Here is a 25,269-nt window from a genome sequence, read left to right as displayed (position 1 = left end):
GATACGTCAAGTGTTATTTTTTTTTTTCATTTAATGTTAATGAGTGTGGCTCACAGCTAATGAATCCCCAAAATACTAGAACAGTTACATCGTCTCAACCAAAATTAGGAAATACAGTTCTGGAAAAAATGAAGAGACCACTTCATTTTCTGAATCAGTTTCTCTCATTTTGCTGTTTATAGGTTTATGTTAGAGTAAAATGAACATTGTTGTTTTTTTCTATAAAGTACAGACATTTCTCCCAAATTCCAAATAAACATATTGTCATTTAAAGCATGTATTTGGAGAAAATGAGAAATGACTGAAAAAAAAACAAAAAAGATGAAGAGCTTTCAGATCTCAAATAATGAAAAGAAAACAAATAAAATCAAATTGATATTTGGTGGAATAATCCTGTTTTTAAAACAGTTTTCATGCAGCTTGGCATGTTCTCCTCCACCAGTCTTACACACTGCTTTTGGAGAACTTCAAGCAGTTCAGCTTGGTTTTATAGCTTGTGATCGTCCATCTTCCTCTTAATTATATGAAAAGGTTTTCAATTTGGTAAAATCAAAGAAACATATTTTTAAGTGGTCTCCCATTTTTTTTCAGAGCTGTGTATCATGATACAATTTTTTGCCATATTGTCCAGCCCTAAATGCACTCCCTAATTGATCTTTGTTGGCTTTTGTCTGGTACATATAGTACATATATCCAATTTATCATGGTTTCAAAATGCTATCATCAAATATTTAGCTCTCATGTTTATTTTTCAGTTTGAATTTTTGTATTGTCCTTATTCAAAAACAACACTACAAATACCTGGTGCAAATACAGTTTATTCGTGTGGATTCAGTCGTCACAAAAAATGGACAAAACACAAGGCTGTTGCAATATACGTCCATACAATAGTTATATTGCGAATTTCAACATTTTTAAATAAGTGATGTCTTTTTAAACGCACTGTTCTACTGTAGCTTTACATAGCAGGATCATTCATTAGTATTATGGCACACAGTAATGCTACAGACTGCATAGCACGGTTATTACCAAGCCATGAAGTTGAATACTTGTGTTAAGGGGATCGAGTTTTTGAACATATAAAATTGAAAATATAAAATACAGTACAGCAGGCAACAAAAAAGGCACAGTTGATATGTTATAGCTGTGTAGGTAAAGAAATGCAATATAGTATCATGAAATCATATCAATGTTATATAAATGAAATCATAAATAAGTACTTCAACATTTGATTCCAAGATTTTGAGAGTAAAAAAAAAAAACATGCACGTTATCAGATTTACACCATTCATAGTGATTGATCATAAATATACAATTGATAACAAAATAAGTGTTTGGTCATTACAGACCAATCTTAAGATTAATATTAATGCAGTTTAAGACCAAACCAGCATCAAAAAAATACAGTGTAGAACAGAAAATATCAGCTGTAACACTTACACTCCTGATATGCATATGTGGATTTATATTAATACTATTCAACAGTGTTTCATTTATGCATTCCAGTTCTTTAAAGAGTTTCTCAATAATAATTTAGAACAAAGTAACAACATCTTCCACAGAAGAGACGGGCCAAGAGTCCACAGAGATTCTGGAGGCCCAGGACTTAAAGAGCACATCCACATTTTGTTGTGCATTATGTTTCCAGTCTATACATTCTTTTCACATACTCTGTAGAGTTACAACTGTTCGTAGACTTATATTAACTCTACTATTTAATATAAAGTCAACTTAATCTGTCTGGAAAGCGGACCTTTACTGAAACATTGTGCAACCATTTACAAAACAGACCGGAGTAGTAGGACACATCTAAGTAGTGGTAAATAAACCAATCTTCCATAACATTAAACACTTATTCTTGAGTAGGTGCCTCTCGTGCGCCGTGTGGTGTGGTTGAGCTTCCATGGATCACATCAATTAAGCCCTTGGCTGCCCGTGACCTTGGCTGCCCGTGACCTTGTTGCCGGTTTCTGGTGGGTTTTCGATTCTTGGATGACTTTTGGTAAGTACTGAACACTGCAAAACACATCCAATTTTCTGACCTAATCCTCTAGTTATCACAGTTTGCTCCTTGTTAAAATGGCTGAGATATTCACGCTTGCCTTGTTTACTTGCTGCCCAATATATTCATCCCGACTGATAAAAACATTGACGTCAGCTTTTTCACAGTAGATTCAAATGGTTACTTCCGTGCCAGAACAGACCTGTTAAACCGGTTACGCTTTCGTTTTCCAGTTGCTGTGTGCTAAATCAATACCAGGAACTGCACAGCATATCTTGTAATATTTGAGACGGTTGAAGTACTATTACACTGGCTAAAGAAGTCTAGAAGTGCAGTCTAAGCATGCTGGCTACCAGCCTTGAACTACAATGCTACTAGGCAACTAGACAATGCGTTAACTCGGTGCAGAAGTATATAATCCAGCCTGAAGCAGACTTTCAAGTGTTTCATTTTCAATTACAGGAGGAGAAGGCACTTTTTATAAGTCTCTTTACGACTTTGATCAGAGATCAGCAATTAAATATCAAGGTCCCCTCACATTTACACTTACTGTTATTGTTACTACATCTATAATTGATTTTCAAGTGAGCACAAGTCGTGATAAAGCAAGCCACAATATTCACCTGTGCTGAATTTGGATTTTCTCCAAACTAATTCACAACAAAGGCCTATTTAAGAGTGCTGTGCAGAAACACTGATACTGCATGAGGACTGTGCGCGAGTTTATTTAGGGGATTGGTAGATGCCACGCCCTCTCTCTCAGCATTCCGTTTCCTTGCTGTCAATGCGGGCCTGCCTCTGCAGCCGTCTCTTGTCCAGGCGATTTGATGGTGACTGTTCGGTGAGGTCCTCGAAGGACCTGGTGGCTGACGAGCTTTGGGGGAAGTCTCCCGGCTCGTCCCGAGGGGAGTCCCCGCTGGGGTCCTCGTCGATGGTGTCCATTCGCTGCGGATCCGCTCTGGGTTCGACGGAGGCCGCGGTAGGACTGTGGGCTGTTGCTGCTGCTGCGTGCGGGGCTGGTGCCTGCGAGACAACGATGCTGCTGCTGGGTTGTCCCTGCTGGTGCTGGGAGGGCAGGGGTCGGCTTGCCAAAAAGACAGGCTGAGTTGGAGGCCCCTTGACAATGCGCATTGGAGCCCCTTCCAGCATCTCCACGTTCTAAAAAAAAGAAGCAAAGAGAAATTTTGTTTGGCGCCATTTTTAATCAGTTAGTAGACTGTGTTGGATAATATTGAACACCAAATATAGTAATTAGACATTCATTAATAGATGAATAAAGTCAAAGATCTTCAAGTCAAAGTTCAGAAATTATTCTCTTAACTCATTTGTTTACTTAAATAAATACATGCAAGTAATGCATGATTTAAATGTTTAAATTAATACCAAACCTGTAATACTGACAGAAATAATAATACACTGGAACACACAAGAGGAAATTGTAGACAGAAGAAGATCCCAACATCTAAACATTTATAAAAGTTAAATAAATGTATAAACTAAATATAATGTAAAATCAAGTAAACATTCTGCTCATACAAAGAAAAACAAATATTCAAATATAGCTTCTATTTAATCTTAATCAGTCAGATGCTGATATTTGTTTGCTTAAATTGCCTGTTTTCTCTATATCTCTTACATCTATGTATTTTTCTTAAAGCAAGAGTAAATAAAGGGGTAACTAGGCACACCAATAATTGGGCCATGTTTTTACAGTCCTGTAACTTCCACAGGTCAGGATAACACATAATAAAAACGCAAACTGGTATCTAAAATAAAGCACCTATTTAGGTCCACTTCATCTCTAGTGAAATGATTTGAAAATTAAGAATTTTGTTGATATTGGCCAGTTTTTAGCCCATATATGTGCTTGGCAATAGGACAATAATCATAATATTTTTGGTAAAAATATGATCCATATTTTGTAAGATGCTGCAGCAATAATTTTTGCAGTATGTGACTCAAACGTGTATTTGTACAGTACGAATATTGTGTGTCTTGGGGAAGAAGAGTAAAGACATTTAACAGCACTAACCAGATACCTCTCTCAAGAGTATCTCATTTAGCCCAGTACAGTCAAATTCAGCAAAACTAGAGAGACCACAAACACCACTGCATAGTGTACTCCATAGTGCAGTACAGAATATCATGGTCATGAAAAGGTTAAATGTGATTGGTATCAGTCCCAGAACACTGATAATTATTTTTTTACCTCTTAACACATTTTCAAACTTCATTAGATCTAAATGGGCTGTTTTGTTACTTTTAAAGACGAAGAAAAATGAGCAGAAAACAAAAAAAAAACTAATTTGAAAATTCAAGTTATCTTGCAAGTGTTTTTTGTTTGCACCAAAATTTTGATTAACAGAGGTAAGATTTGGTAGGTTCAATAGGCAGAGATACATAAATGATTTATTTCTTCTAATATGAGACTTTTACTATATATATATATATATATATATATATATATAAATTCCAAAATTATTCAGATTTTTGTACTATTTAACTGTGAAGAGATCAACTACAATCATATTTGCTTAGAACACCAAATATACTGTTGTAACACTTGGAGGAAAAACCAGTGAGCATGCCAGATTAAATTAAACTGGTTCCAGTTCCTCCACAATGAACATTTTTTGGTAATGAGCTAATTGGTTGGATTAAGTTTTAAGAAAAAACATTTTCAGAGCAAACCCAGGGTTGGGAACCACTGCTCTAGAACGGGGTCTACACAACCAGACTACATCAGGCATATCTCGGGTAACAGAGATGAGCACATAACCATGCTTTAGGTAGCATTCATGGTATGTGTAGTCAATTCAAAGCCATGCACATGCAAAAAAAAAAAAGCAAAAAAAAAACCTTGCCTTCACTTTCAACAACTTCACACAAACACAAGCTCTACTACAACCGTGCGTCTGCATCAGACAAGCTCTCATTATACCACACCTCACAGGACAACTAACCACCGAGTGTGCAGCAAACCAACACACTTCTGCCACCCCATGCACCACCATACACTCTAGGGCAGGGAGGCAGGAAGGTGAGGCCATGGGACACATATATACACACCCACCCCCACTCACCTGAGACTTTACTACACACTTCCACCATCATCTGCTGCAGTTCCACGAGGCCCAGAGCAAACAGTGGAGCCACAGGTCATATCCAAGCTCACCCACAAAATGTTAACACGTTAACCGTACTGGAGAGGCCCATGCTGACTGCAGCTATGTATGAAATGTTTTAGTCATGCACTGTGTGGATGGGCTAGCTGGCTTTTTTGTTTTTGTGAGTTTCAGGGTGCTCCGTGTTTTAGTATTAGTATGCTAATGACTCTGGTCTCTGGAAAAACAGCGTGCATGCTGTGAATCAGGTTTCGCTTAATGAAGCAAAGAGACTTACACTGGGATAAATTACAGACTTGGAGCTTTCCTCATACTGTCGGTCCAGCTTCTTGTCCTACAAAGCAAGAACAGAACAGTTATTAGACTTTATTACAAGCTTTCTTAAAGGTGCACTAATCCCTAAACCATATATTTTTTTTATTAATATCTGAAATGTGTTCCATTTGAAGTTGTGAAGCATTCCAGTCCTTCTTAAAATTGTAATAAATATTTTCTAACCTTTAAAAATTACTTTTATTGGGGTCATTTTAGCCTCTGCAGCGCCCTCACAGTTTCATCTGTGCTATAGGCAAAGATTGTGTGTGCACATACTTTAATTGACTGGTATGAAGACACGTCACAATATGCAAATCAATGACACCGCCCTCCTGGTGATGCCTCACCGCCCTGTCCCTAAACCCATACATCACTACTACTACTTCCATTTTTTTATTTTATTTACTTAGGGCTGCAACTAATGATTAGTTGATTAATCAACGGTTATTTGTGTCATGCTTTTCACATCTAATTCTTTATTCTTCTGATCGGCCTGATTTAACAGTGATCCACTGGTTTTTAACTCTTATGTCAAAAACATCATTAGTATTTGTTCTTTTTTTATTTTTTTTAATCTAACTTTGTGAATGAGCTTTTACTGTTTTCATGGCTTTTACTAACTTTCCGGGGCTGAATAAACAGAGCAGAGTGTGTTCTTACCACACAGTGCACAAAAATGCTCAGAGGGATCCAGAAGAGAAGAGAAAACACCAACACTGAGCCCACTATATTATCCGCCAGGAACTTTCCTAAAGATAAAACGAAAGAAAAATGGGTTAGCCATCATTGTTTTCTTTGTTGACTTGTGCAGAGTACAATGGCCATCAGTTATTACCAAATGTGTTGATGTCCAACTTGTCAATGAAGTCCCACAACCTCTCCACAACATCCTGGACTTGCTTCATGCATTTTCCCTGCAACAGAAAATGATCAGCGTGACCTACTGTATTTTGGAATTAATAGAACTAAAGAGGTCATGATATTTGTTTTTGGTACCATGACAAATAATACTAAGAACTCTGTGTCTGAGCTGGGTTTGCCTGTGGGGAGAAATTAGGAGCTTTTTGCTACTGCATTTCAAGCTACCAATTCTGTTCATTAAAGCATATTGTTGCAGTCGCATAAAGATATTTTTTCCCCTTAATTTTTGTTTCAATATTGTTATTAAGCTTGTTTTTTCTTTACACAAAGGTTTGTATATTTGGATAAAAATGTTTTGGAAAAAAAAAAAAAAAAAAAAAAAAAAAAAAAAAAACCTAATCACAGTTCTATGCCTTAGCGACCATATAGCAAGACCATAGAAACTATTAAACAACTCCTTAGCAACCAACAGCTAAGCATCCATAACTGCCACTGCTTCAGAGGTGGGAGAACTCTGAGCCTCTCAATTCTGCTTTTATAGAAATATAAAACCTGTCCAGCACCTTAGGAACCACCGATGACACCTTACCAACAAAGGCCTATACCATAAACACACTTTGTAGTTGTTTTTATGCTGACTAATACTGAAAGTTAAGATTTTCTTTTTCAAATAAGTTGTAATTTTGGAGACTTCTTTGTGTGATTATATGCTAGTACAACTCTGGAAAAAAAGAGATCTCTTAAAAATGATGCGTTTCTTTGCTTTTAACAAATAAAAAAAAAACTCTGGAATATAATCAAGAGGAACATGGATGATCACATGATCACAAGCAGTCAAACCAAGCTGAACTGAATTTTTGCACCAAGAGTGGCATAAAGTTATCCAAAATCAGTGTGTAAGACTGGTGGAGGAGAACCTGCCAAGATGCATGAAAACTACTATCAAAAACCTGGGATATTCCTAACTTCCTTAACTTTATGATTATGAACCTGTTTCTTCACATTATTTGAGGTCTGAAAGCTCTGTCCATAGTTTATAGAAAGAATAAGTGTTCATTTGACTTACACATATATACTATAAATAGCAAAATAAGAGAAACTGATTCACAAACTGAAACGCAACTGACTTCTGTAACATCAGCAACTCAAACTGTAACCTACTACTCTCTCGCTTCAACAAATAACATGGCAGTCAGTTTAATAGGTTAAAGTCATGACCTTAATTTAATACACAGTAATGTTAGCTTGCATGTAGTAAAATTTGCATTTCAACCCCTTGACCTTCACAGAGAACAATAGCAGCTCCTTTCAAACATGAGCCCTGTATACTACTGTTTGATATAGGTTGAAATGGGTTCCTCACCACTGCATCTCCACACTAAAGGATGAGGAAAAATAAACGAGACACACTGCAGTGCCTACTGAACTACTGTTCTTTATCAGGAACCAAACTATTTCTACAACATGCATCATGAAAACAGAAAAAATGAGAACACTCACATGTCCATCGCAGAAGCCCACAGTGCAGGGCTTTCCCTTGCGCAGGTACAGAAAATCTCCATTCTGAAAAACAGGCCTACAGAGACCGTTCTGGTCCTTACAGCACACTTTACACGAGTGGTCGGTCTCTGGAAGATAAGTCATGCATGGCAAATCAAAACTTCAGCGATGGATTTTAGAACAAAGCTGTATAATAAAGAAAAGAAGTCCTTATATATGTAATTGCTGTATTTCCAGTGAAAAAGTACATTATGTATCCTGATTATTGATTTAGACAAAGCTATAATATATATATATATCGTAAATAAAATTCTTACATTCTTACATACTGATAAAGATGTTTGGCAGACACCTGATCAATGTGGATTTACATGAACTTCATGGAATTTCTTCTGGCCACGTCACGCGACTTTACGTTATTATGTCATATACAGCCTCTAAAAGAGGATCAGGCTCAGTTTTACTGAACACGAGCAGGTGGTGAAGCAATGGAGACTTAAAAAGGGGAAACTCGGAGCTCAGTAGTGCATTCACTCATAGTAAAAACAAAGTGTGTAGTTGAAGTGAAGTTTCTGACTGAGCTCTCTCTCTCTGACAAAACATAACCTGGAATCAGATTCATCCGCTCTGAAAGAAGACCGCATCACACCCGCCCAGTTTAAAATGATTCTTCTGCCTGCTTAGTGCAATTACCCATTCTCACCAGAGAGGGACCTAAATCCCAAAACGTACAGACATCAGCTTTAATGAATTTAGCACATATGATTCAATTAAGTCTGTGCACTTACCATTGCAAGCACAGGAGCGACTGTTTTTATTGGCTTCACAGAATGGCACACACTCTCCCCGACGGCACACTCCCTTGTCCACACACTCTGTACCATTAGGCAGGTTACCTGGGGGTGGGCACTCACTGCTGCTGCCTGTAGAAACAAGCATTCCTTAAGTGAGAACAAAGATATCTGACTCATCAAATCATTGTTTTTAAATCATATATTTTGAGGGTTCAAGCTTTGATTTTTTCCCTCCAACTTTCCTATTCAGAAACATTTTTACAATTAAAAATGCATATGAAAAAATATATTCGGCTTTTATTGGACTGTCTTTACTTTTCAGAAAATACTTTCCAGAAGATTATAAAGAATTGTTGTGAGGATTTGATTGCATTCAGTGCCAAATGTCAGGTCAGGATATTGGATGGAGCATAATCATTCCAAAGCTCAGTGCTGAGGGGCTTTATACCTCTCTAGTCCAAACCTTACTAACAAACCCTATTCTATTGGCAATACTTCTCTATAGGGAATAGACAAGCTGCAAGAGTGTGCATTAACACATACAGCTCTGGGGAAAAAATAAGACACTACTTAAAAATCAAGAGTTTTTGATTTACCCAAATTGAAAACTTCTGGAATATAATCAAGAGGAAGATGGATGATCGCAAGCCATCTAAACCAAGCTGAACTGCTTGAATTTTTGCACCAGGAGTGGCATAATGTTATCCAAAAGCAGTGTGTAAGACTGGTGGAGGAGAACATGCCAAGATGCATGAAAACTGTGATTAAAAACCAGGATTATTCCACCAAATGTTGATTTCTGAATTTCATGAATGGGAACTTGTTTTCTTTGCATTGAGGTCTGACAGCCATTTCTCATTTTCTGCAAATAAATGCTCTAAATGAAAATATTTTTATTAGGAATTTGGGAGAAATGTCTGTAGTTTATAGAACAAAACAATGTTCATTTTACTCAAATATATACCCATAAATAGCAAAATCAGAGAAACAGTTTTAGAAATTGAAGTGGTCTCTTAATTTTGTCCAGAGCTGTATGTCAGCAATAGATGCAAATTAAAGTATCTCCATTTTGGAAAGACCAATGGTGAGGTAACTGTGCGATCACACACTGTGACTTAATGGAAACCCATGATACCTTAGTCCAAATGACCTCATTGTCCACTGAGTGGACAGTCAAATTGAATGTCTTCTTGATGCTCAGCTATGGAAATGGTTTTCAATGCAGCTGTCTCTACTGAGAGCTTTGCTTGTGGAACCTCTAAAATCGGAACTCTGAACCCCCCCCACCCCCACACCAACTACCTCAGAACAGTGACATCTCACCTGTGCACCACGACATGGCTTTACAGGTGGCATTGATGGACTCCTGACAGACCTTCCCTGGTTGCTGGAAGTGACAGTTGCTGCAGCAGGGACTGTTCCGGTCACTGAAGTTAACACAGAGCACAATTAATTAAACAGGTAGGTATAATGTATTTTTTTAAAAGAGAAAATAACTAATGCTTATAATACATTTATTTATATAGTGCTGATGATGTCAGTTAATGATGTGGGAGTGGGTGGACCAAAGTGTTTTTTTCTTTTTAATATAAGCAAAATAATAAGCAAAAAAGGAAGGAGATGACGGGGAAAATCAGAGAAACAAAATCAGAAGACAAAAAAAAAGGAGGAAGAAAAAAGATAGCTTTACCACATTTACCACATTTCCAGCTTGGCTGATTACTATTTCTGCTCTGAATTCAGTACTTTAACATTTTTAGCTACAGTTTTAATTGTCACTCCAACCATATTAAGCAACGGTCAAAGATTAGTGAAGTTTGAGAAAGAATATCAATCTATATTCTTAAAGAAGTAAAAGCATCTATCTTGTAGAGAACGCAAATCTGCAGCTACATTGGCCCAGACATAACACGCATGCATACCTGCACTGTGCATTCTTTCTGAACTTGCATTTGCCCGTGCAGCAGGGGTCATCATTAAGATGAAGCAGCCCAGGGTCACACTCCTCTCCCTCCTCCACACGAGAGTTGCCACATAATTTGCTGGTCCTCGGCTTAAAGCACACTGGACTTTTAACCCTCAGGGTCCTGCTAACGGAGGCCTTACTGCAGTTGGAGAAACGCTGGATAAAGAAAAATGAAAAAAATTAAACATGGAGTACACAGTTTTCCAAAACAAGGTTGCAAAGCAAATTTTTAGAAGGTTGCAACAGCTTTATAGAATACTGTTAAAATATCAGTATTTATTTGTAACACCAAAGGTACAGCATGCTGTATATTTAAATGGTAAATATATACAGTGTATCTAAGTTGTATGGTATTTATGTTAATAAATATAAGCCAATGGAGTTAAATTGCACACACATGGTAACCTGAAGCAGGTGTGATGTAATGTTATGGTCATTATAGGCCTCTATTGTTACTACTGGTTCAAAACAGTATGTGGGCAATATAAACATTCATTGCACTATATAAACATTGCTATTGTCTTACATACAAACATACGTAATAAAAAAACACATAAATCTGCCAACCCTGGTCTGTAAATATAAGATAGCATTTCTAAGTCATTCTGTAGAATAGGAGCATTTATCCATTACCCCACATGCCACAGGTTTTGGCTACAGCAGGAAATGGCCTAGTAGGAAATAGCCTGGGGAATTTAGCTGAAAATTGTGTCACACTATCAAAGTTTAAAGTTCAGTTAATCATCTTTCCTTTGATCCAGGCAGCAGCAAGTCAGTTATGGTTGCTTTGCATGTTATTTGAGTTCCTTTACTAACCAACAAAATTGTCCCTAATGCAAATATATATACACACACACACACACACACACACACACACACACACACACACACACACACACACACACACACACACACACACACATACACATACACATACACATACACATACACACACACATACACACACACACACACACACACCTCTGCATCAACCCAGTCTAAATGAATTGTACAGAAATAATTAAAGCAGCAAAAACATGAAGAGCAGACATTGATACCTTGTTGTTGACATGGTCTCCACTAACAGCAATGGGGTACATAACAAACTTGCCCCCCTGGTCATCACTTGGTGCGCAGTAGGGGATGTTGTCTGGGTCGTGCTCTGCTCCGAAGTTATGCCCAAGCTCGTGAGTGGTCACCAGATCTGCTTCCTGAAGATTAGAACCAAAAATTTTGCATTTTGAATGGAAAATTATTAATTAAAGGAAAACACATAAATCCCTGTCTGAGAAACTGTCTGAGCCTAAATAAATAGACCTTACTCACTATTTCTAGTATCAAAATAATTACTTATATAGTAATATGGTAATATGTGTGATGCAGTAAGACATACAAACCTTAGTGAGGATGGTCTTTCCGTAATTCTTTGTGCTTGTTAAACCAGTGTTCAGATAGCTGGCTTTCTTGACCGACTGTGATGGATAATAAGCTGTAAACGTAAAAGAAAACAGCAGCCTGTCAGTCCTGCTGTTCTGCTTTATGATATATGATATATGCAACAACAACAAAAGTCATACGTTTAGAGCAGAGTCCTCCTAAAGCCTGGTCTCTGGAAGAGGCTACGTATGCCAGGCCGAGAGTGCCCTCATCAAAGTCTTGATAAGTAAAAAGATGGGCCAGGCACACGCTGGAAGCATTGTCCGCAATGTCCAAACTGAATTGCTGAGCAGAGCAGAGAAACAATATATAAACAATATATCATAAACAGTGCTATAGCGTGTGTGTTTGGGTGTGTGTGTGTTTAGTAGAGAGAGATCACTCACTTCTAAAAGCTTCTTTACATCCCACACTTGTTCATCCTTTTGCTGAGAGCTCGGGCTGTAGAAAAAATTAAACAAAAGGTATGCCAACTGATCATGAAATGTTACAGGGGACAGTCCACACTTGTGAGATGCTATCTTGTAACTGGCCAGCATGTTCATGGCAATGAAATGTGAATTATCAGAGGTCGAGTGAAGCCCGATAGTAGGTGACAGATGGATGGGACATTAAATTTCAGTTGTGCATGCATTTAACATTCTTCGATCTATATTGGTCACACCTGTACTGGAAATAAATACACTGTAGAAGGCAAAACCCACAAAGGACAGCACAGTGGGTGTTATTGACAGTGGAGAGCGGCATCTGGCTAGAACTGTCCATGTGGGCAGACAAGCAAAAATCACATCCACATTTAATCCAGGTGGCTTGGTCTTTCACTTTTTGACACACTGTGAATCTGGCAGTTGTTTCATAATGAATGGATCAATAGAAATGCTCCAAAATGACTACAAAATTAAAAAGCAATGACTAGGGGTGTGCGATATAGATCATATACAATACTATCTTAATTGCTGTATTGCAGAAATACACCCTCTTGTTAAAGGTCTCTACTAAAGCTAAACCAAACTACAGTATTATTATTACTGTCTCCCTCCCAGATTACAGGGTAATACCAGTTTATTAACATCATCATCATTTTAACCAAGATTAGCCACAGATTATTGTGGTGATTACCAGAATACATTTGTAAGTGACTGACAAACTAATACAAATATAATTCTACTTTGCCAATCTAACATTAATTATTTTATCTACATTTATATTAGTATTAAACGCTTAAGAAAATCTGGAACGACACATGGTTTACACATATGATATTTGCACTGGTGATTTGAATGTATGTTTGTTTCAAATAAATAAAAATGGCCTTAAATATATAGTTTCCATTAATAAATTTAGTAATTATTATCCTTTAAGAAGTGCAGGCTAGTACAACATACACAATTTACACAAACATTTTTAAATAATGCACAAATTATTAACGTTATCCTCAAAATGAAAGAAATTATAGACACTGTTTTTGTCTACAGTCTACATTTCTCTGCAGACTTTTCTTTCAAGTCAACACTATTAAATGAGAAGGCTCACACAGATGCTAGTTTAGATAAAAATGTTCTGGTTAGTTTAGTAATTTGGCTCGGCATTGATTTAGACATATTCCTTGCAACTTTACACACAAAGGAAAAAAACTGTAGTTTAATTTAGAAATTAAGCTGATAATCCTACCGTGGGCTGCCTTCCATGTTGTAGTGGATCTGTCCTGCAGACACTTCAGTTGGAAATTTGTTAATGATGATCTGTTGGAGAAGAATTACATACACAGTCAGTCACACATCAGGAAAAATGGCCTTGTATTCCAGACACAATGCTAACAGATACTTTACTATAAGGGGTTATTCATCATGTGTGGTAAATCCCTACCACACAGCCATGACCTCATTCCTGAAAGAAAATGACTGTATTCTCTGAGTTTAATGTCATGTGGTGGTTGACTCAGCCAGGCTGGGTTATCACCGTTCAAGATGGAAAAAACAAAGGGAAATCCAGAGCTATGACACAGCAATGAAGAGACAGATAGCAAGGAAAGGCCAAATGGCAACAAGGGCCTGAAGGAAAGGAAATGTGTGCCATTCAAGCCTGTGGATGGAATTCAGAAAGTGCAAGAAAAAGCATCTAGATATCCAGACAATCCAGTTTTTCACAGGGATCCTACACATTTAGAATGTCAAACAACTGTTTGGTCTGGTTACACATATGCATGTGCACAGCGTGTGTTCATAGCTGTGGTATTTAGCGTTATCTGGCAAATATATAATCTTAAACTGCACCTTTTTAGCAGTTTTGCTCAAACAAAAGGATTATATTTGAAAGGCTGTGCCCCGCATGAGAAACAGCTCTAGTCCCTAGTAAGCACATCTAGTGGTGGTGATAAAGTACCTGACTGAATTAGCTAGCCAGTTAGCTTACCTGTTCAGGAGAAAAGTAGCAGCACTTGGTCGGTCTTGTAGTCTTTTTGAGCTCTAAGTCTCCAACCTTCAAACTCACTGCCAATAGTCACTCTTTTTATATTCCTTCTTTGGTCACTGAGCTTTTTTGAGACATGCTGAGGCTTTTTAAGCTGTGTAGCAGCTGAGGTTTAACTGAAGCAACTCTGCTAGCTCCTTTGCTGAAGCACCAATCGCTGAAGTGTAGTGTGGGTGCTGGCAACCTCGGGGGGTGGGGTTAGTGTTAGGGAACGAGCAGCAGGTGGAGACAGAGGACAAAACTGACACAAACTCCGGGACGGACTGCAATGCAATGTACTGCTGAAGCCCTGCTGACAAGAGCTGCCAGTGCTTTCACTCAACATGTTTCCATAATATCTGATGATACATGTTGATCATTTTATCATTTACTACTGAAAATTTGTTACATATTGGTCTTTTAACATGCCATACCATATGTCTGTCTTTGTTTAAGAGTATTTCAGCATGAAAGCACATATTTGTAAAGTGTGACAGCGTTCTGTATCACAACTACATCTCGGCTGTTTGTAACAAACTAAACCGTGTGAAAACGGGGTAAAAATTGATAGATGCTGTGATTACTACAGGTGTATTAAACACCTTCCTCAGTGTAAATAAATACGCCAAGAGGTATGTATACATATGCGTCTATGTATACATATTCATTGTCATGATCAGTACAGTGATGGCGGCGCCCGAAGCTAAAGCTACGGGTTGTAAACAGTGGTTTTTAATACATTTTTGTGCACTTTTAAAGTTATTAATGTCTCATTTTAAATGTCAGAGCACTCCAGATTCTACCACTGAAGTGTGGAGCTACTTTGAGCCTGGATAACAGCGAAAAAAGCAATTTATCGTGGCAAAATAAGGCCTGATAAGGCCGTTGTGAGTGCTGGGCAAAAAGCACAAAATTACTGAATCCCGGAAATATGGGGGAGCAGAGGTGGGCTATTCAACAAAGGTTAGCACTCTATCATGTTTTACTATACCAAAAGTTAATTTTACACCCGAGATTTCCTTTAATGTTTTTTTGTAAATACTCTAGAACTGAAGAACTGAACACACCTGGTGAATCTGTACACCGTAGCCTTTATACTCATCATCCCATGACGTGTTCCGGTAGATGTCGTCTACCCGGTCAATTAGCTCGATCTGAAGAGGAGGAAGAAAAAGAAGAAAAAAAACAAAAAAAACTTTTAAACCAAACCATATTGTCAGGTAAATCAAACCATATTCAGGAAAAACATTTGGCGTTCAGGACTTACCAGATAGTTCAGGGTGGTGCTCTCCTCCCTGCGGCCCATGTGCCGAAAGAAGCGGTAATCTGCCACCAGCAATAATGTGCAGGTGTTCTTCTTGGGATTATTGGTTTGCCTCCTCACTCTGTGGCCGGGTTCTGCACAGAATCATCAGACGATTTGATGCTAACTGTCTCCAAAAAACACAAACATCACAACACTAACAAATCTTAAAGCAGCTGTCCCTAAGATTGTTCCTTGAGAAAAAAATGTAATGCTGTAGTTCAGAGGGGACAAAATATTATAATTAGTAGTATAGTATTGTGGCACAATCATTCCTGAAACATCTAATATATTGATTCTAAACATGTTCTAAGCAAATCCCCTAAACTTACAGAATGTCACTTTAACGTCATAAGTCAGAGATGTTCTAGAAGTTATTCATGCATTATGATTTTCATGACTACTGTCCTAGTGTGTGCTTGATTTGTCAGAACATATCAGATTCACATACAAGACTAGAGGTCTATATAAAGTAGGTTTGCCAATGGTTTGTGTATGATGATGGAGAATGTGAGGAATGAGAGAAAACCTGTGTTTATTTCTGTCTCAGCATTTGAAAGAAGAGTCCTGGATTGATTGATTATTTAGATGAATGGAAGGTCTCATATTTCAATATTTCATTATTTCATCATTGGCCCTATTGAGAATCTACGGCAGGCATTCTAAAACATGTTTGCCTAAATAATGGCTAAAATAAAAAAAATAAAAAAGTATCAAATATGTACATTTTGTTACCAAACAACCTCAACACCATCACATAACCTTCTGACAGAAGCTATATGAAAACCAATTGTCAGATTAGACAGCAGTTCTAGGCTGACCTACATTTGAGAGGTATGGTGCAGACAGTGTTTGCACTGTGCAACTGCTCAACTGTTCTATTTTGAGAAGATAATAAACTCCCACATGCAAAAGTATGTGCCACTGTTTTCCTTTGCTTCTCTCTCTCTCTCTGTCCCTCTCTAAGAAACACAGCAACAGATCATTACAGACACAGTTTTCACTACAAGCATCTTTCTTTCTGAAGCATCTCCTTTAATTGACATTAGCAGATATCCATTCATTAAAAAAATGAAAGGAAGGAAATAAGCTTCTACCTAACTGAGAGATCCACTAATAAACAAAAGTATTGTGACACTCATTTACTGTTGCTTCCAAAATCAAAGGTATTAAAAATAAAAGGTTTGTCTGCTTTTGTTGGAGTAACTGCCTCTACTGTTTTGTGGAGGACTTCTAATAGAAGTTGGCTCATCTCTGTGAGAACCTGATTGCATTAAGTGAGGAAAGGATGTGAGAAGATCACAACCCTACCACATCCCAAATCCACAGCTAAATTCTGTGGTGCTTTACACATTTACATTTAAGGCATTTAGCGAACACCCTTATCCAGAATGACTTAAAAAGAGCTTAATTATTTACTTTGAAAAGGTCATTAGATAGAAAGGATGGAGTCAAACAAAGTTAGTATGGATACCAAGTGCTAATTTATTAATTTAGTGAATAAATGGGTCCGTAGTCGGCGTATAAAGACATCTAGAGCTTCTGCTGTTGATACTTTCAGTGGATGTTTGTTCCACCACCTTGGTGTAAGACAGAGAAAAGTCTGGATGACTTTTTCTTCCATAAGTCTTGATGGATAGTGGGCCAGGCCATGCCTTACTAGAAACTCAAAGAGCTCTTGGTACAGATCTGGGTTGGACCACTGCCATCAAGTATAAGGAGGCTGGTTCATTCTTGGCTTTGTAGACCAGCATTAGGGTTTTTAAATCTGATGCACGCAGCTAAAGAAAGCCAGTGAATGGAACTTATACATCTTTAGCCCTGGCCTGAGATTAGACAGAGTTAATGTGTTCATATTTATCTTCTCAATAGAGTTCTATTTTTTATAATCTAAATTTTTATCCCATTTTCTCCCCAACTTACAAGGCCAATTACCAAACCCACTCATTAGGACTCCCACTATCACTAGTGATTCCCCAACACCAGGAAGGTGAAGACTAACACATGCCTCCTCACGTGATCCAGCCACCACCTCTTTTTGAACTAGTGCTGGTGCAGCATTGTGCACTCAGGGGAAAGCACAGTGACTCGGTTCTGATACATCACACAGCACACAGACCCTAGGAGTGATGTGGGGAGAGAGCACCATCTACTCACCCAGAGAGAGCAAGGTCAATTGTGCTCTCTCAGGGCTCCGGCAGCCGTTGGCAAGCTGTATGACCGGGATTCAAACCAGCGATCTCCCCATCATAGTGGCAGTGCTTAGCCTGCTGGACCACTAGGAGTCCATCAGAGAGTCCTATTCTAACAGCAATACTTCTCCACAGCGACTGAAGAATGTGCGTCAACAATGGATGTAACATGAAACAGCTGAATGCATCCATTAGAGAAGAGTGTCCACAAACATACAGTGGAAATACAGTGTATCTCTTATCTCAAAGCTCAAACAAAACCAAATGCTCACCTGTATCTTGCTGTGTTCCTGCAGCTGCCCCGGCCGCAGGAAGCAAGTCTTCAGCCAGAGGACTGGCATAACCACACACTTTGGGGGAGGTCAGACGGCTGATATTCCTGATGTCCTCAGAGCGATATACCAGCATGCGGCCATCTGGTTCTGTTTCTGTGACTCTCCATAATGGCTAACAAAGAAAGAGTGTAGATATTTGAAAATATGGTTGAAATGTCAAAGCTTAATTTTTAATTAAAGGCTAAATGCACTTCAGTAAGAGTCTACTCAAAAAGACAGATCTGCTACTTTGAAGATACAGCTGTATTCCCAGTACATATGTGACACAGTGCATCAAGACCCATGCTATGTGCAACATCACAACCTGTGGACATTCCATGCTGTCCCCTGAGGTAACACTTAAAAATCAATTTACTTACTGCTATTCCATGACTAATGACATGCTCATGTACTGCCCCAGGAAATCTAAGTAAATTCCTCTCAACTGGATAACAGCCAAGAATGAAGGCAAATGATAATTCTGATAATCACCTCCACGTTGTACTCTGCTTCATCAGTGAGAATGTGGGCTGAAAACTCGTCCCCATCCATATGAGCCTGCACCCTCGAGTTCTCCTCTCCTGAGAATAGCAAGACCCAAAGTCAAATTACAAAAGACATGTTCACTAATCAGGGAGAACTTCTGAGACTTCGATTTCATCCCTTAAGAGAGTTCGACTTCAACAGCGCAGCTTACCTACTACATGTCCTTTGAAGTAATTTTGTAGTGGGACCTCAAAATTCTCCTCCTTGCCTTGGTTGTCTACAAACACAGCTTTGAAATCTTCAGTGAAAAGCTCTGTGTTGCTTGTGAGGTAGAGCTTGAAATTTCTTTAGAAAAAAACGAATAAAAAAAATAATTTTAATATCAACAGGAAACCTTTGGATGGAAACAAAATAAAAAGAAACATTTTGACAAAATAGTGAATACAGAATAATAAAAGTAAGCCACTTTTTAAAAGTAAGCCACTGAATAAATGATATTGTATAAAAACAAAACAACTTAAAAATATATGTTGAACACTTTAACTTTAACATGCCAGCAGACATACAAACATAGTACATTACATATACTACAGCAGTACAATTCAAATTATAAATTTACTTCGGCTCGGCTAACAGTATTATCCTGACTAGTTCTAGATTAGTAGTACCGTATTTTTCGGACTATAAGGCGCACCGTATTATAAGGCGCACGATGAGTGAACGGTCTATTTTTAGTGTTAGTCCATACACAAGGCGCACTGGATTATAAGGCGCACTAAATTAAACTTAGCCGCAACGCTCCGACAGACCATAATATTATGTTGAAGCACAGCAAGTACGTATTACTCCGCGACGCTCCTGACAACGGTAGCCGCAACGCTCCGACAGACCATAATATTATGTTGAAGCACAGCAAGTACGTATTACTCCGCGACGCTCCTGACAACGGTAGCCGCAACGCTCCGACAGACCATAATATTATGTTGAAGCACAGCAAGTACGTATTACTCCGCGACGCTCCTGACAACGGTAGCCGCAACGCTCCGACAGACCATAATATTATGTTGAAGCACAGCAAGTACGTATTACTCCGCGACGCTCCTGACAACGGTAGCCGCAACGCTCCGACAGACCATAATATTATGTTGAAGCACAGCAAGTACGTATTACTCCGCGACGCTCCTGACAACGGTAGCCGCAACGCTCCGACAGACCATAATATTATGTTGAAGCACAGCAAGTACGTATTACTCCGCGACGCTCCTGACAACAGTAGCCGCAACGCTCCGACAGACCATAATATTATGTTGAAGCACAGCAAGTACGTATTACTCCGCGACGCTCCTGACAACGGTAGCCGCAACGCTCCGACAGACCATAATATTATGTTGAAGCACAGCAAGTACGTATTACTCCGCGAGGCTTCTGACTGTAATAGCGTGTTGTGCCGAATTCGGTGAATAAAACGGTTTTAAAACAGAGATAAAGATTGGATAAGTTTCATTTCTGGATGAAGTGATTTCCAGCGCTGTTTGGATATAACTGTGGATTACAGGAGACTGGATTGATGGATTCTCTTTAGTCTGGACGCGTTTTGAAGGTAGGACCTGTGGCTGAGCGCGGGTGTGTGTTCGGGGGGTGGCGGCAGTGACCGGAGGTTACCCCAGGACAAAAGGAGAGCCTTTTATTACTGGAAACATGCGCTCTGACGCAGCTCTAATTCATGAAACATACATCCTACAGTAAAAGCACAGTTCTGGAATCCGGAGAGCCAGACGGTTCGAATGGTGTATGACATGACCGCATTCGATGAAATATGGACGAACGATAAATGCAAATATGAGAGTTATGAATTATTAAAATCATAACCAAGGCATATTTCGCCCTAAATGTTTATTTTCTGAAAGGATATTCCGCTAAATAGGCTAAATAGCTCAAAAGCAGAGATTCTAAGCTTTAAAATGGTATATTGGATGTCTATATTGAACCTGTAACTGTTCATAACTATTCAGAAACACAGCCAGTTATGAAATATTAAATATTTCTGGCCCGCCGGTGGGCCAGCGCGTGTTAAGAGGTTAACTTTACTTAGAAGTGGGCGCTAAAAAGAAACAGTTTGTGCTATTACCCCAGAACGGGTGGAAAGGAAAGTTTACCGGCACCTTGTTCTGGCCACGGAGCTACAGTGGAAACTAGCTACCCTGAGCCACAGCCGAGAGGCAGTACGGCAGTCAAAGGTAACCTCTGCACAACAGAGCGCCGTGTACCACATAAAATCGAGGTCAGTAAACACAAGCAAAATCCATACACAAGGCGCACTGCATTATAAGGCGCAATGACGATTTTTGGGAAAAAATAAGTATTTTAAGTGCGCCTTATAGCCCGAAAAATACGGTAAATTAATATCCAGCACAATATGTGACTCAGTAGACCCCTCCAGAGGAACACTGAACTAAGAACAAAAAAACATTCCAACAGCAATTTCAGGTCAGCAACAGCAAGATAAAAAAAAGGGGGAAGTGAATATTACACTGAACAAAACAGGCTTTAAGTTCCTACAAATTATGACCTGCCTAAAGTAATACTGTTTGACTGCACTTGCGCAATCTAAAACCATAAATCCAGAATTCAGCAGCAGACTAATACAGTCTAAAACCACGTACTATCAATCCAGCATTCAGCAGTAGTCTAATACAGTCAAAACCATGCCTGCATTAAGTTGTAGGTCTGTAATCTAATCAAGAGGTTTGCTTGCAATATAGATTACATTCATTCATCTTAACTTCAATAATATTACAGAGCATGCAGTGGATTTAAAATACCTCTGTTTTACCTTTTCAGTGCTGTGAAGCTGACCAGACGTTCAACATGAGACTGGGCATCAACTTCTCGCTTTCTTACAGAATGCTTCTGGAGGCTGGACGCAGGCAGCACCTCAAAATCTGCCAACATTGAGCTCAGGGTGTCTGAATCACAGTGCAGAAAAAAGAAGAAATGTTAGGAAAATCACATGTTAAAAGCAAAAGTAGTCTTGACTAATGTGCAATGTGCATTTCAGATACGAGCAGTATTATATCACTGTGATAAAACTTTACATATCTACAATTCAACATTTTACTAGAAATAATATATATTTTTTTATTAGTCAGGTTAAAGTGTATATAAGCACAGTGCATGTACAGTACCAGTCAAAAGTTAAGACACACCTCTTCTTTGACTGTTTTTCTTTTCTTTGATTTATTCATAAAAAAAAAATTTGGGATGAGCTGGAGCTTTACAGCGTGAAGAAACAGCAGCAGCTAATGTTTAACTACCACCTTCAGGATCTCATTCAAGACGCTGAGAAAACTATTTAAAGTGACTGACATGAATCTCATTAAGCTTGTGTGTGTAACTCTGTCTACTTTAGAGCAATCTAAAGTATAGAATCCTGGTTTGTTCACAAAATCATTTCATGTGTTTTTGTATAGCTTTAATGTCGACATTACCAAATTTACAATGTCAAAAATTAAAAAAAGAAATAAAACAGGTTGAAAAAGATGGTGTGACCAAAACGTTTTAATGGTTCTGTGGACAGTGAAAAGTAACCGTAGATATCTGAATCTAGAGTTGTTACTAGTGTGTCTAAATGTAATTATAGATACGAGACTGAAATTCATTGTAAATCAATCATAACATTTGACTAGTCAAACTTATATTAAGGATACGTGGGTCTGGAATTTTTTGTCAGGATAGATTTATAGATCTGTAGATCTCATAATGTCATTTGTGTATTTACTGGTGAAACCTGAATTAGAAAATTGTATCCCTTAACTCACTTATCATGCCACAGTTAGTTCCGACCCTGCAATGTGATTGGCTAAGAGGCGTTCTATGAGTGCCATTATCAGCTGGTAATGCACTGTAACCGAAGCTCTCCATGCATTAAGCTACTCCGCCACATACAGGTGACCTAGAAACGATGCAGCGCTTACAAGCCAAACTGCGCAGCTACAAACAGAGCAGTAATGGAACTATTGCAGAGCATTTATAAACATACAGATTGTATTTTCACATCTTCTTTAATATATTATTGTTTATATTTTAATAAACAGTGATAATAGAACACTGCTAGAAAATGTGCGCTCACGAGAAGTTAATTAACAAACGCAAAATGTTAAAAAACACGCTGGTTAATTTCATTCACCTGTTATTTTTGCGCCCGACTTTTGACATTAATGTGACGCCATACTAAGTTCTCGTGGAGATTTAAGCTAGTTAACTGTTAGCTTAGCCTGCGTTAGATACGTTGTTTTGGGGTCAAAAGAGTTGAACAGTCAGTCTGAAAGCGATACTATCTGTAGAGGAAATAACTTCAGTAAACCAGCAGCTCAAATTAAAACTCCCTGAAAGTCAGTTAACGAATGAAAGCACGTCTATATTAATTAATAACGGCGTTTATTAAACAGTGAGACAGCTAAGTTAGTTAACTAGCCAACTAGCGTTAGCTAACCTAGCTGTCAATATAGTTAGCTTAGTTTAAAAAATAGTATTTTTAATAATACAATCGTTATCTGCAAAAACAAAGCTACAGAGCAAATGCAGCGCTTTTCTTCTTGTTTTAATACAGCAGCGTTGGGTTAACTATCTTAGCTGTTTTTTAACAGATAGGTTAACTTAGTTCAACTAACGTTAACCGTTAACAGTAAGTTAATGTTAGGTTAGCTGTTTATCTCGGGTTACTCACCGAACTCCTCCTCAGTCTCTTCCTGTTTTCTCGGGAGCTCCTCCGCGGACCTTGGCTGTACCGCACAGTTCACCCACAGCGGGGCGAGTATCACCGGTAAAATCACCAGCCACCTCATCATCTTCACCCTCACACAGCACGGGCTCTCAGAAACAGGTCAGTACAGCGATAATACCCCGAGCTCCGGGCTTTTACCGAGCAGTACACCGACGGACAGCGCCACACCCATCCCCCGGGCGGCCGGAGAGTCAGTACCGCGCGCTCAGTCAGAGAGAAAACAGCATATAGAGAGGTAAATAATCCTGAAGCATCCTCAGACACAGTCCCGCTCGCTCACACACACCCTCACACACCGACACACACCACCGCCGCCTCACACCGACGCTCTCTCCGTGTTTCCGGATGAAATAACCTGGCAAGGAAGCGCGGGGCTTTACCGTGATACAGCCTCAACAGCTCCACCACACTGCCCTCTGCAGCCCGGAGCTCTGTCCATCAACTACACCCTGTCAGAGTATAATACTGACTTACAGTCACAGGATTTTATAAAAGATACGCTGTGATATAGTTTAAGTTGGGTAGAAAATATAAATATAAGTATATACGTGATTAATGCAAAAATGTTAAGTCACTTATTCCTAAATTTCATACATTTCCAAAAAGGTCTTCTACTGACTTTGATTTGTTCTTTAGTTACACGAAGAGAAAGATAATATCTTTCCCCGCGTCCACATTTGTCTTCTTTGGGTACACAGTTAAGAATGAGAGACGGGGAGTATATAAGACACGTTCTCTCCATATTGTATTTTTTGTGGGGAGTCCTTAAAATTAAAAAGCTAAAAAAACACCAAGCCAACCACACTTAACATCTAGTTCAACACTATGTCACCACAAATCCTGCTTAGCAAACCTCCAAGTTCTTTGTTATTAACTAAATAAAAATCGAAGGCAGCCCCAAGGCATTATGGGAGCACTGACACAAAACCATTTATGGAATATTAGCTATTTTTCTGACTATTATTCACACAAAAAAATCAATAATAAGGCTATATGTATAGGCTTTATTATTAAAAAAAAAAGAAAACTCTATATTAAAGTAAAAATTGTGCACGAGCCCTGCATCGTGGAAATTAGTTCAGTGAAGTTCAGTGCCGCCATCTTAAAAAGCTATTAAAACTGCCTACGTAGGCATGATAAATTAAATAAATGATAAAATAGCTTTATTTGCGACCCGCATCCGCTGTGGCATTGTTTCGACAAGCTTTTGCAATGTCACAGCATTTATTTCTGTCTGGGGTTGGCTTAATTTTTTACCACAATCTTGTATTGATTGCAGTTTTGGACCACTGCGCGAAGTCTTCTCCAGCACATCCCAAAGATTCTCAATGAGGTCTGGACTCTGTGGTGAACAATCCATGTGTGAAAATGCTCCCTGAACCACTTTTTCACAGTTACAGCCCCATGAATCCTGACGTTGTCAGCTTGGAATATGGCCGTGCCAGCAAGGAAGAAAAAAATCCATTGATGGAATAACCTGGTCTATATTCAGTATATTCAGGCAGTCAGCTGACCTCATTCTCTGGGCACATAGTGTGTCTTAACCTAGACCTGACCAACTGAGCAATCCCATATAATTTTTGTACAGTAGCACTAGGCATGATGTGTACATCACTTCAGCCACCTCTCTTCTTACCCTGATGCACCCATCACTCTGAAACAGGGTAAACCTGGACTTATAAGAACACATGACCTTCTTCCAATCTTTATGATTTAAAGCCGTTTTTGCTGATTAACCTCACG

General features: G+C 38.7%; 1 protein-coding gene across 2 annotated transcripts; it reads right to left on the bottom strand.

Moving 5' to 3' along the window:
* Positions 1-800: 800 nt before the first annotated feature.
* adam17a (ADAM metallopeptidase domain 17a) lies at positions 801-23,909 on the bottom strand. 2 transcript variants are annotated; one of them, XM_049463650.1, is made up of 21 exons: positions 23,470-23,909; positions 21,577-21,709; positions 18,955-19,088; positions 18,750-18,838; positions 18,216-18,390; positions 15,716-15,846; positions 15,516-15,602; positions 13,672-13,742; positions 12,387-12,441; positions 12,141-12,285; positions 11,961-12,052; positions 11,622-11,774; positions 10,520-10,719; positions 9,921-10,024; positions 8,592-8,726; positions 7,804-7,931; positions 6,278-6,356; positions 6,103-6,191; positions 5,405-5,461; positions 5,086-5,119; positions 801-3,160 (listed from the first exon to the last, which is right to left on the bottom strand). In XM_049463650.1, exons 1-21 carry the CDS (start codon positions 23,588-23,590, stop codon positions 2,784-2,786), a joined length of 2,589 nt encoding a protein of 862 aa, XP_049319607.1. In that variant the 5' UTR covers positions 23,591-23,909; the 3' UTR covers positions 801-2,783. The 2 variants fall into 2 exon arrangements, with proteins under 2 accessions (XP_049319607.1, XP_007252263.3); XM_007252201.4 differs by lacking the exon at positions 5,086-5,119 and having other exon boundaries at positions 23,470-23,907.
* Between the last annotated feature and the right edge of the window lie 1,360 nt (positions 23,910-25,269).

The sequence above is a fragment of the Astyanax mexicanus genome, chromosome 14 (assembly GCF_023375975.1).
Source record: "Astyanax mexicanus isolate ESR-SI-001 chromosome 14, AstMex3_surface, whole genome shotgun sequence".
Taxonomy (NCBI): domain Eukaryota; kingdom Metazoa; phylum Chordata; class Actinopteri; order Characiformes; family Acestrorhamphidae; genus Astyanax; species Astyanax mexicanus.
The sequence above is the reverse complement of the archived record's forward strand: the minus strand, read 5'-3'. Positions and strand labels throughout refer to the sequence as shown.

What these genes read in the sequence shown, in the direction of transcription:
- adam17a (XM_049463650.1), bottom strand. Translation starts at nt 23,590, where the DNA reads ATGATGAGGTGGCTGGTGATTTTACCGGTGATACTCGCCCCGCTGTGG. An exon ending in AACATGGAAGGCAGCCCACG is followed by an intron (nt 12,442 to 13,671) that starts GTAGGATTATCA and finishes TTTTTTCTACAG; the next exon opens with CCCGAGCTCTCAGCAAAAGG. An exon ending in AGTGTGTAGTAAAGTCTCAG is followed by an intron (nt 3,161 to 5,085) that starts GTGAGTGGGGGT and finishes TCTTTTTTTTAG; the next exon opens with AACGTGGAGATGCTGGAAGG.